The sequence below is a fragment of the Herpailurus yagouaroundi genome, unplaced genomic scaffold (genome assembly GCF_014898765.1).
Source record: "Herpailurus yagouaroundi ecotype Mexico unplaced genomic scaffold, PumYag 188, whole genome shotgun sequence".
Taxonomy (NCBI): domain Eukaryota; kingdom Metazoa; phylum Chordata; class Mammalia; order Carnivora; family Felidae; genus Herpailurus; species Herpailurus yagouaroundi.
Window position 1 is genome coordinate 32,192,045 of NW_024412419.1, and position 10,701 is coordinate 32,202,745.

The 10,701-nt window shown below is 44.1% G+C and overlaps 1 protein-coding gene across 1 annotated transcript in view; it reads left to right on the forward strand.

Moving 5' to 3' along the window:
* Positions 1-10,701, forward strand: part of ARHGEF33 (Rho guanine nucleotide exchange factor 33) — a 75,453-nt gene that overhangs the window by 50,726 nt on the left and 14,026 nt on the right. The window contains exons 11-16 of the mRNA XM_040496881.1: positions 893-1,025; positions 2,984-3,067; positions 4,236-4,319; positions 6,233-6,381; positions 7,380-7,544; positions 10,056-10,699. Coding sequence (XP_040352815.1) covers positions 893-1,025; positions 2,984-3,067; positions 4,236-4,319; positions 6,233-6,381; positions 7,380-7,544; positions 10,056-10,699 — 1,259 coding nt within the window. The remainder of the gene's footprint in view (positions 1-892; positions 1,026-2,983; positions 3,068-4,235; positions 4,320-6,232; positions 6,382-7,379; positions 7,545-10,055; positions 10,700-10,701) is intronic.

Sequence of the window (10,701 nt, forward strand, 5' to 3'; positions counted from 1 at the left end):
TCTCTCTCCTCTCCACTGTGTCCTTCTCTGACACTTCTCCTCCCTTCATTTCCTCTGAAAAAACAACAAAACAAAACAACCAAAAAACAAAAACAAACAGACAAAAAAAGAGGCACACTAAGGGATGGGGGAGAGGGCTGTGAGAGTAGGAAGGGGCTCTGTGAAACTCCTGGGAGTAACAGGCCAGGCCTGGTCTACAGCCTTCCCAGGCAAGTCTCTGTCCTTGCTCAGTTTTCCTCTTGGATAATGAAGGGAAGGGAAATGAACACTTTCATATGCCTGTCCCCTGAGCGTCTAGTTGCCAGCTTTAAACAAGTTTTCCTTCTTCCCTAAATCAGTCTCTTACCCAGTAGCTAAGAATGACCAAGTGCCACCTCAGTGCTGTTGTCTACAACACTAATTAGAATAGACTATTTTGCACATCAAGTGGAAATAACTTTAAAATTTTGGAAAAGATTTCCCTGAGAATTTCCACTGTCACATAAATGAGAGAGTAACAGTTTGGCTTTAAAAAGGCCATTCAAGGGGTGCCGGGATGGCTTTGTTGGGAGAGCGTGTGACTCTTGATCTCAGGGTTGTGAGTTTGAGCCCCTTATTGGGTGTACAGATTACTAAAAAAAATAAGCTTAAAAAAAAAAGCCATTCAAGTGATATGCTCCTTATTAGTACAATATAGATTTGTGTAGGAACCATTGCTAATGGGTCTTTTTACATCCTGAGGATATTTTCTGTGAGGTCTACAATGGCAAACTTTAAAAAAAAAAAAAATCCTGAATGCAGAGCTCAGAATATTTTGAATGACTGGGAAAATGGGACCTCCTGCATATGTTCTTATAGGCTCTTTTCTTCTCTACACCTGGTTTGTGTGATCCTATCTCTATTCTGTTTCAAGCCTCTTCCCTGGTTCTTTACGGTACCTTGTCCAGCAGCACCTCGATTTGCTCCATGCTCTGCAGGAAAGGGTCTTGAAGTGGCCACGCCAAGGAGTTCTTGGAGATTTATTCCTTAAATTAACAAATGATGAGGTAAGTTGTAAAAAAAAAAATCCTGCATAAACTTGAATTACATGCACCTGTGTCTCTCTTGTCTGCTTCTCTGAATGGAGAACCTCAAACCAGTGATTTTTCAGAGATAGGAAACCTGCTGAGATCTAGTCTAACCTCCTCACTCTACAGATAACGAAATAAAGTTCAGAGACATTAAAAGACTTTGCTGAAATCACCCGGCTAGCTAGGCAGTCATGGATCTGTTACCCAAGTCTCCTAACCTCTAGCCCATCACTTTCCCCTGTACTATGTAGAACGGCCCATTGAGTATGCATGTAAGTGTGTGTGTGTGTATTTGTCTGTCTGTCTATCTATCTATCTATCTATCTATCTATCTATCTATCTATCTATCTATACATAGCCATCCATCCAACATTTTTATAGGGGGGTTTGTATATGTGCTTGTATTTCTCACCTAATTTCATTCCTTAGCGGTATTTAAAAATGTGATAGGCAGTGGTTTGTCTTGAATGTTTTTTATTTTCACTTTTTGGAGAAGAGTGCTAAGTTTTGAAATCTCTGTAATGTTCTACAAAGAAAGTATGACCCAGGCCAGAGGTTGCAAACTCAAATGCCTACGGGGCCAGGTAGTGATATAAATCAGTGGAAATAAGTGGAGTGTAATACAGTATGGACTGCTGGGAGGTGAGCTTAAGTGGAGCACATATGCTTTTCTACAAGGAATATTATCCAATTATTATCCAGGAAGAAGGGACTAGAGTTTCCAGATCTGATATTTTAAGAGACACTAGAAATCAAGAATTTTGTATGAAATTTCTTATTTAAAAAATATTGTGAGGGGCACCTAGGTGGCTCAGTCGGTTGAGAGTCTGACTTCGGCTCGGGTCATGATCTCACAGCTCGTGAGTTCGAGCCTCACATCGGGCTCTGTGCTGACAGCTCAGAGTCTGGAGCCTGCTTCGGATTCTGTGTCTCCCTCTCTTTCTGTCCCTAACCCACTCACATTCTCTGTCTCTCTCAAAAATAAATTAACATTAAAAAAATATATTGTGTGGGCTAACTAAAATTGGTCTGCAAGCCATAGTTAGCCTGCAATCAAATTCTGTATATTGGTGATTCTCAACTGTAGGTAACAAGACAAAGTTCACAAATTATTTACTTGTATAGTTTACAAACTATTTACTTGTATGGATATAATGCAATCCCTCTAATAGCACTTTTACTTGTTTGTATTCAGTATGCTTTCTTGGGCTGAGAGTTGTTATATCTGTGGGAATATAACTTTGGAAGCTGAAAATTGCTTTCTTGAAGGCATACTGCATAGAAGAATAAACAAATGGTGGGAATATACAATTAGTGGCAAAAATTGAGAATCACTGGTCTAGACACCGGAAGGTGGGTTGGACAACATTCCTCACTGGATGCAGATGACTGAAATGAAAAGTAACTTAAAAACGAAATATGCATTTTAATCATTTAACAATTTAAAAATACTTTTTCGAGGTGCCTAGGTGGCTCAGTTGGTTAAGTGTCCGACTCTTGATTTCAGCTCAGGTCTCAGTCTTGCAGTTCTATGGGATCGAGTTCTGCGTTGGGCTCTGTGCTGACAGTGTGGAGTCTGCTTGGGATTCTCCCTCTCTCTCTGCCCTTTATCTCTCTCAAAATAAATAAATAAACACACACAAAAAAATTTTCAACTTACATGACCCCTCTCCGCTGCATTGGTTTTTCACTTTCTCTCATGAAAGCAGGATTATTGAATTTTGGTTCTCAAGTTCATAGGGATATTTGCCTTAAAACCAAAAAGTTTAAAAAAATGAATTAAAAAACCCCCCAAAACATATTAACGAACACATTAAATGGTCAAAATAATCTCTGCAAAGTACTCCTTTGTGAAACACACGACTGTAAAAATATTAGCTGCTATCATTCCTGTGTCCAGAGTCTTACCATGCATTTTTGTGTTTGTTTTTAAGAATAATTTCTTGGATTATTATGTTGCCTACCTGAGGGACCTACCTGAATGCATCTCTTTGGTTCATGTTGTTGTTCTGAAGGAGGTAAGGTGACTCTGTGTGTGTACTGCCCTTTGGTTACAGGTATATCTGTCGGAAGTTGCTCATCCACCTAGGGGAACACAACACACGCACTCAGCTTGTCTTCCAAGCTGAGGAATGGCTCCAACAGAGTCCCTGACACCCTACCTGGAGTTAAAGGAGCCCACTCGAGGATGAATGCCAGTGCTTTGGTCCACGCCCTGCCTCGCTGACTCTCTGTTCTATTGCACTGGAAGTTTACACAAAGCAAACAGGTGTTCTAAGCAGAGATCCTCAGGCCACAGCTTGCATGCTCTATGAGGGTTTTTTTTTTTCCAGGTACAATTTGAATCTGAATATTAAACTGAAATCATCCTGTGTCAGTTTATAAGATCATAAAGTGGTTCTAATCATGTAGCTTTAAGTATTGCTACTGCAATGCTATAGTAGGTGCTCAAGAAGCACATATAAATATCTAACAATTCTAGTTATTTTAGGTCAATAGGAAGAAACTCTATCAGAAGCCTAAAGTTAAGAGTTAATCAAGTTTCACGAGAGGTGAGGGTCTCTTTCTTATTAACATTCTACTTCCACCCCCCGCCCCAACTACTCTCAACCCTATAAGTATAACGCCTACCACATGTTAGCGCCCATCAAATATTTGAGGAAAGGAAAGTAAGGGGAGGGGAGGAGAGGGAAGGGAAAGGGAGGGAAAGAAAGGGACATGGGGAGAGTCCAACATGTTTGCTCTGCCAGCCCGGCTGACCAGTTTCTAGTTATACTCTGTCTCCACCCTCATGAGGCTCCAGTCTACCCTTAGGGCCTATTACTAAGCCACTGTAATGAGTACTTACAAGAGAACCTGAATGAATTTATTCAACTTGGTTATAATTTATTGAGTGCCCACTTGTGTCCAGCACTGTGCTAACAAGAGTAGTGGGGAGGGAGGGGGTTGTTTGGAAAGTTGGGTGGATTCGAAAGAATGATATGATATGCTCCCTGCTACAGAAGAATTGTCTCCTTGAGCATGTCTCTGAACAAGTGGCCTATCCAATGAAGGACCATGACACTTTAGAGAAAGAAAATGCTCTGGGAATAAAAAACTCTGCCTACTCTGGTAGGACTGACTTTGGGGTTCTGCAGCCAGAGCCGGAGGGACACTGAAGAGTGACTCTACCTTTCTTTCATTCAGGGTGACGAAGAGATTAAATCTGACATCTACACACTGTTTTTTCACATAGTCCAGCGCATCCCTGAATACCTGATACATCTGCAGGTAGGCGTGGCTGGGAAGCCACCAAGATGACTTTCAAGCTAAACTACTATTTTTGGCTTCTAAATGAGAAACACTGTAAAGGGTCAAGGAAGAATCATTGGTATTTCTAAAGAGTAATTAAATGATTTAGATTGCTATGATTATCCCATGCCTACCTTGTAGTACGAACCACAATCTCAATGTCTAAAAATTTTTGGTTCATGATGTCTGCCTTTGAAGTTCTATCTTCATTTACCAGCAATCACCACCTCTGCTGATCCAGGATCTTTCTATAGAAGCTCCTGGTAGACTCTAAGTACCTATTGAGTCCCTTCCATCTTGTTCTACAGCCATCTAAATGTACCCCTAAACTCTTACCCCATCCCCATCCCTGGCATCTAAGAAGTATCTATGTAACCTGTCCATTTAACTGCTCTTTGACTACTTTCTTTTGGCTTGAGTCCAAGAGCCTGCCATATATTGCTTATGTCTTATGTCACAGACAAAGCATGAAGAAGTTGATGAGGTGACTTCTGCACATCATTTTTCCACAGGGCTTGCAGCCCCTTGGAGGAAGTAGAGTTGAGAGAAAGGCTCACCAGCATCCCTACCAGTCCCTCTTATTTCTAACATCCACCTATTCTGGTTTAATTGCTGACTGATTTTCCTAAGTAATTCAGTTGAAAGCATCTTAGAAATGCTTGGGATTTATCTCAGGTAGAAGTAGTCCAGTATCACTATTAAGAAGACTTTTGCCGCGCCTGGGTGGCGCAGTCGGTTAAGCGTCCGACTTCAACCAGGTCACGATCTCGCGGTCCGTGAGTTCGAGCCCCGCGTCAGGCTCTGGGCTGATGGCTCGGAGCCTGGAGCCTGTTTCGGATTCTGTGTCTCCCTCTCTCTCCGCCCCTCCCCCGTTCATGCTCTGTCTCTCTCTGTCCCAAAAATATAAAAAAAAACCCCCAAAAAAACAAAGAAAAAACGTTGAAAACAAAAAGAAGACTTTCAATTATATGTGGCTTTAGATTTTAAGATCTTCTCACAATAAATTAAATTATCTTATTTAATGTTTTCAATAATCCCATGAAAGAGGTATTATTACCATTGCTTAGATAAGGAAATAGAGAGCCAAAGAAGTTAAGTAAGTTGCTCAAGTTAACACATGTTATAGGTGAAAAAATCTGGGGCTCAAACCCAGGTCTTGCAAGCAGTATGATAAATGAGAGCCCCGATTCTACTGTCTGACGAGTTCAAATTCTGGCTCTGCTACTTGTTAGATGTGTGGCCTAATGAAGATTACCTAACTTCGGTGTGCCTTGATTTCCTTATTTGTTAAACAGAGATAATAATTGCACCTATCTAATCTATCTGTGGTAAACATTAAATGAGAAAACGAATATGTAAAGGGATTAGTACTTGGCAATAGGAAGACTCAATACACATTAGCTTTCCAGATCCAACGAACATGCATGTTCCACTACCACACAGTAGGCGATATAGTAGGGACCACCAGACCAGGTTTGATCATAAACATCCTCCCCTTGATGTCTGACATTCTCACCATTAGTCTGACTTATTTGGGTTATAAGGCATTGCTTATAGACAGTAATTGTTAGAATGGCTCCATTACCTCAAAAATCTAATGAATAGATCCTTCAAATTTTTCAGATGGAATTAGCCTATGTTTACATCCAGCCAAAACAGGAACAATGATGACTATTAGTCTCCCTTGGTGGGATGGACAAAGAGAACGTCAAGTTTAACCTTTCAGATTAATTAGATTAAGATTAACCTTTCAGCCAATTAGATTGGCCATATGTATTGTTGTTTTGATTAAATGGCTACCAAACGCTCACAACAGATGGAGGCAAAGGGTACAAGAGACAAAATGTTTCATTCTAATTATGCAATGCTGCTTCCTTTTTTCCTCCATCCAGAATGTCCTGAAGTTCACAGAGCAGGAACACCCTGACTATTATCTACTTCTGGTGTGTGTTCAGCGCCTTCGAGTATTTATCTCGCATTACACCCTGCTGTTTCAATGCAATGAGGATTTGCTTATTCAGAAACGGAAAAAGCTCAAGAAGTAAGGTTCTGATGGTGCTGCTTAGAGGGTTTATCAAAGGTTTCTAAGAACAAGAATACAGACAATGTGGGTACCTGTCACAAGTAACCGCACTGTATTGAAAGTGGCTGAAATGCAGTGACAGGAGGTAGAAGAGAACAGAGAAGAGGTGGGGAATGAGATGGCCAGGCTGGCTATAGGGAGGGAGGTACCTATTACCTGGGGGAAATTACCTCAGAAAAATAAACAGTTTTACTCTAATACTTATGCAGACCCCCTTATCTCATGTTACTAACCATTGAAATTGTTTCCCTAAGCTTGCCAGACTAAAAAAATGCAGTTTAAAGGCCAGAATGTGGGTTCTTTCATTGATTCAACAAATATTTATTGAGCACTTACTATGCATCAGGCATTGCTCTATGCACTGAATATACTGCAATGAACAAAACAAGCAAAAATCTTTGCCACATGGAACTCACTTTCTAGGGCTGGACAGCAAGTTAATAAGTAAGTTAGATAGTGATAAGTGCTATGGATAAAAACAAAACAAATAAGGGAGGGGTGGTGGTTGAACAAATTAATGCTAAAAAGAAACAAAAAGGGCTGACTGGGGAGAATCTGGGCTTCAGAGGGAACAGAAGCAATCTACAGCAGAACTTTCTAATGACCTGGATTTCCTTCAACCTCATTCCAATCAATGAGGAAAACAGAATAATTTCTGTGGGTGTTTGAGACCGGAAAAAGATGCTGGTCTGGGGGCTATCTTCCTATACCACCCCTTTCCCCCAAACTTAATTCAGGCAATTAATCAGCATCCTTATTCTTGCCCAGCATCTAGCTTACACTGTTATGTAAACAACCTTGTTTATAGAGGGCCAGAGAGAGAGAGAGAGAGAGAGAACTTCACAGATGAGCTTCATCTAAGAAATGTTGTCTCCTTATCTTTCTTGTCCTAATCTGTGTGTTCAGAGCCAATTTCCCAATGTACACCCTGAAAATGATTACTTCTATTCTCATAGGTCATCCATGGCGAAGCTGTACAAAGGCCTGGCTTCCCAGTGTGCAAACACTGGACAAGATGCTTCCCCCACTGCAGGCCCTGAGGCTGTCCGCGACAGCGGGATCCACTCAGAAGAGATGCTGCAACCCTACCCTTCTGCTCCCAGCTCTGGCCCTGCTGTCACGTAAGCACCTGTTGCTGTGGAAATGCTAATGGCAAGGCCCTGGGTGCCAAGTGGTCTGTGTGGGGTAGCAGGACAGCCTGAACGAGGAGTATGATCTACAGGACTCTCCTCTCTCTTGCCCCATCAGGCCTATATGGGCAGGCAAGCAGCTGACGCAAAACTTGGATCCCAGAGGAAGGCTAATGTCAAGGGGCAGGCCTAGAGGCTGACGGCTACTCCTAAAAATTTACCACACATAACCACCCTCCATCTACAACTTAAGTCTCTTTGGGTTTGGACAGTGATTGGGTGGAAGAGAGTGCTGCAAGAAGACAGGAAGACATCTTATAGCTCCTCAGAAGGGTGGGAACCTACTTACGTTCTCCAAAAGGTACAGTAGAGGGAGAGAATCCCAGTCAGGGGGGAGTGGAACTCCAGGCTCTGAAAAGAGAAATAGGCCTGAGGTGATGCACAGAGAGTGTAGTTTAGTCCTCCTGATTCCCCTTGAAGCTTCTTCATAAAAGGACTTCATAAGCTCTTTTCTCCACTTGTGACAGCTTCTCTTAAAGTTTTTCTGTGCAGTGGATGTATTTGACAGCTTTTTAAAGTCTCTGCATACAATCCTCTAGCACACTAAGCTGGATTCTTTTTTTTTTTAAGTTTTATTTATTTTTGAGAGAGAGACAGAGAGAGTGAGTGAGGGAGGGGCAGAGAGAGGGAGAGAGAGAGAGAATCCCAAGCAGGCTCTGTGCTGTCAGCACGGAGCCTGATGCAGGGCTCGAACTCACACACCGTGAGATCATGACCTGAGCTGAAACCAAGAGTCGGACTCTTAACCGACTGAGCCACCCAGGTGCCCCCACTAAGCTGGATTCTTATTGAGCAAACTTCTTGATGATTTTTACATTAAGGAATAGGCCATTTATGTATCTGGAACTCTTTACCTCTAAAGGATAAGGATAAAGTCAACTTGGCTACTTTTGAAACCAATTTTTCTGGAAAGATAAGGGGAACCAAAACTCAAAATTCCAGGGGCAATGGGGTGGCTCAGTCGGTTGAGCATTGGACTTCGACTCAGGTCATGATGTCAAGGTTCGTGAGTTTAAGCCCTGTGTTGGGCTCGCTGAGAGAGAGAGAGAGAGAGAGAGAGAGAGAGAGAGAGAGAGAACACACAGGAGCATGTGGGGTAGGAGCACAGAGAGAGGGACAGAGAGAAACCCAAGCAGGCTCTGCGCTATGAGTGCAGAGCCCAACTCGGGGCTTAAACTCACGAACCATGAGATCATGACCTGAGCTGAAATCAAGAGTCGGATGCATAACTGACCTAGCCACCCAGGTGCCCCCACTTCAGCTTTTATGAGAATGATCTTTGAAGTGAAACAAACAGAGCCCCCAAATGAAATCCCTAGAGATTATATCTAGCCCGAAAAAAATGGCTGCCATTGGACTCTGTGTTGGGAAAATAGCCAGTAAAAAACTCAACAATTTTCCAAGTTAAAAGACAATTCAGGTTAGGTCAGCATTTCATTTATCATTTCTTTTCACCTTTGAAAGTGGGAGACCTCATTTTCACCTGAGAAAGATACTCACCAGAGTATCACCAGAGAAAGATACTCAGCATTTACATTTGTATTTTTAATGCATTTTTGTGGTAGGATTAATAAACGAGTAGAACAATCAGGCTGGGTCAGTGTGTAGTCCTCCACTCACATCTGCCTGGCTGTTACCTTCCAGAACTGGCAAATCACATCCAATGTGATGTGTGTGCTACCCTAATATCCTATGTAAATTATTCGTTATTCATGATTAAGCAAAATATCCTTCCATGAAATTGGGCATATTCAGAGTGACAGCCTTTTCATTTCGGTCATGTTTTTGTGGGTGAAAGTTTGAGACAACTTTTAAAAGCATGCTCTATAGCCACAAGGAATTTTTTAGTTTTTTTTCTTATGAAAACTTCAAATATACACAAAAGTGTACAGGGAACCCCACATACCATCATCCAGATTCAACAGTTTTCAAGTTTGTACCACACTGACTTCATCGAGGAATATAATTGTTCTTAAGCGTGTAGGTCCAGGAGTCGAATAAAAGTTCTTTCCATTACTTTGTATCATATTGCTAGGGCAAAAAAGGGAGAGGAGAGAAAGGAGGCATCTTGGGGCTCTGGACACGTGGTGGGCGGGTAAGAGCGTCCATATGTGGAGTGATGACCATCCTGGCTCACCAGCCATCTCTGCGCAGAGCCTTCTTGCTCAGACGGATACTTCAGGCATCCGCTTTATAGATGGCATTTTCACCCTCCCACGTGGGGGACCAGGGCTCGTGGGGACTCCCTGGCTGGAGACGCCTACGGAGCTTGGTCGGTGACACACGTAGACGCCGGGGAGGGCAGAGAGGAGAGGACCTGGCAGTTTTGCGCCTAGGTGCTATCTGGCTCCCGTGTTGCTCCCGGCTTCGCGCTGCTTGGGAAGCGGCCTGAACTAACCAACCGTAAGCACACCTCTTTTTGTACTGTTTCCTTTTTTACAGACATTTGATGCCTCCAGTGAAGAAAAGCCAACAACAGCAAAGCTTGATGGAGAGCATGCAGCCCGGGAAGCCCAGCGAGTGGGAGATGGAGGGCAGAAAGCACGAGAGGCCCGAGAGCCTCCTGGCGCCAGCGCAGTTCTGTGCAGCCGAGCAGGACGTGAAGGCGCTGGCCGGGCCCCTGCAGGCCATCCCCGAGATGGACTTCGAGCCCTCGCCCGCCGAGCCGCTGGGCAACGTGGAGCGCTCCCTGCGGGCCCCGGCCGAGCTCCTGCCCGACGCCCGCGGCTTCGTGCCCGCGGGCTACGAGGAGTTCGAGTACGGCGGCGAGATCTTCGCGCTGCCCGCGCCGTACGACGAGGAGCCGTTCCAGGCCCCGGCCCTCTTCGAGAACTGCTCGCCCGCCTCTTCCGAGTCCAGCCTGGACATCTGCTTCCTCCGGCCCGTCAGCTTCGCCATGGAGGCCGAGCGGCCCGAGCACCCTCTGCAGCCGCTGCCCAAGAGCGCCACGTCGCCTGCGGGCAGCAGCGGCGCCTACAAGCTGGAGGCGGCGGCGCAGGCGCACGGCAAGGCCAAGCCGCTGAGCCGCTCGCTCAAGGAGTTCCCGCGCGCGCCGCCCGCCGAGGGCGTGGCCCCGCGCCTCTACAGC